Here is a 1,793-nt window from a genome sequence, read left to right as displayed (position 1 = left end):
ACATTTCTTCCTCACATCTCATCGCCAGCTCCCCTCTTTCAGGTTAAAACTGTTCCCCCTCATCCTGTCCCTCCACCCCCTGATCCAGAGCCCCCCATCTCTCCTGTAGCCCCCTTTCAGCACTGGAAGCTGCTCTAAGGTCTCCCCAGAGCCTTATCTTCTCCAGGCTGAAATGCAGCAGGATTTTAAGGCACCTTCCTACTTCTATTCTAAATTTGTTCAAGGCCAGAGAAACTGCTGTTTTTCCAGCCCAAACATGCTTCTTCTTGAACACGGTTGATCTGCGTGCAGCCAGTCTGGGGAAAACATGAGCCTGGGGGGGACCTCACCCAGCAAACAGCAACTCCCATCCTTGGCCAGCACCAGTTTTGGAACCACAGATGACAGAGGGTTGTTTGCAAGCATCATCCAACCTCTCCCCTCCTTTAGCTGAGTTGTGCATTAAAGCTTTAGGGAATTAAATGCAGCAGCTGTCTGTAGCTGCTGCCTGCTTTATGGGCAAGGTATGGAGTACCTTCTCCATCACATACCAAAAAATCCTCCCCATGAAGACAAAAAGCTTTTCTATTTACAGAAGCATAGTCTCACACCAGCGTATTTCCAAAATATACCCAGTGAAGGCTCATAGATCACATCAGCTGGAAGAAATAAAGTAAATAGTCTGATGCAACTGAAACAACTCATGACGATGCTCATTTGCTCTAAAAACATGCAATCCAGGCTCTAAAAAGCAGCAGATCTTACCTATTACAGACCCCGACATGACGGCCCCGGTCACGGCCAGGCTGTTCCTCAGCTCTGCCTGCAGGAACTGGGTGGCCAGCAGCAGCAGGAGGGTATTTTCCATCAGCATTATCTGCAGAGCAGAGGGAAGAGTTGTCACTTTATCCTTCGGATGGCTTTAGATGTGCTTCCGATGACAGCAAACATGCAGTTTCTAGATTTTGCTGATTTATTTTGCACCTACGTTCTGACTTAAAACATAAAGGTTGCTGAACCCAACTTTCTGCAAGGTCTCGACCTTTGGGTTTTTTTTGTGTCCGACCATGAAAAATAACTCTTGGCAGAGGATCACAGCCGCTCTCAGGTTATTAAGACATTTTATGGCTGCTGCTGAGAAAACAAAGCATCCACCTTGGTGAACACGTGGTTTCATCAGGACCTGGGAAATGCTGAAGTTTTATCAAATGGTGATGCGAGAGATGGGAAAGGAGAGTCTACCTTTGGGTTTTTTTTGTGTCCGACCATGAAAAATAACTCTTGGCAGAGGATCACAGCCGCTCTCAGGTTATTAAGACATTTTATGGCTGCTGCTGAGAAAACAAAGCATCCACCTTGGTGAACACGTGGTTTCATCAGGACCTGGGAAATGCTGAAGTTTTATCAAATGGTGATGCGAGAGATGGGAAAGGAGAGTCTGGAGCTATTGCTACTCTCCAGCAACTGCAAAACCAAATATCCTGGGTACTTACTGCATAGAACACGGCCACCCTGTGCTTGGAGGGACCAGGCCGGACATTAATGTAGCAGAAGATGTAGACGGCTCCCACCAGGCAATTGAACAGCCTCCAGCGGCAGGGCTGGGCCACGATGTCCGTCTGCTGGGCCACCAGCCAGAAGGACATGATTAACCAGTGGACACCTGCAAGGGGAAGGGATTGAAAGGGTAAAGCTGTTCTGGGGAAAGCTGCAAAGCTCTCCAGTACCAGGAGCATCTCTGGGGCTGACAGCTGGGTAGGACATCCTAGAGAAGACATCCTAGCCAGGAGAAGGGAAGGGAAGGGAAGGGAAGG

The 1,793-nt window shown here is 48.5% G+C and overlaps 1 protein-coding gene across 1 annotated transcript in view; it reads right to left on the bottom strand.

Annotated features, from left to right (window-relative positions):
• Nucleotides 1–1,715, bottom strand: part of XKR5 (XK, Kell blood group complex subunit-related family, member 5) — a 3,040-nt gene extending 1,325 nt beyond the window's left edge. Inside the window, exons 1-2 of the mRNA XM_010072787.1 lie at nt 1,473–1,715; nt 745–856 (exon numbers count right to left, since the gene is read on the bottom strand). Of these exons, the coding sequence (XP_010071089.1) occupies nt 745–856; nt 1,473–1,715 (355 nt within the window). The remainder of the gene's footprint in view (nt 1–744; nt 857–1,472) is intronic.
• Between the last annotated feature and the right edge of the window lie 78 nt (nt 1,716–1,793).

Source organism: Pterocles gutturalis, unplaced genomic scaffold, assembly GCF_000699245.1.
Source record: "Pterocles gutturalis isolate BGI_N339 unplaced genomic scaffold, ASM69924v1 scaffold30652, whole genome shotgun sequence".
Taxonomy (NCBI): Eukaryota; Metazoa; Chordata; class Aves; order Pterocliformes; family Pteroclidae; genus Pterocles; species Pterocles gutturalis.
Note: the sequence above shows the minus strand (reverse complement) of the source record. Positions and strands in the feature narration are given on the sequence as shown.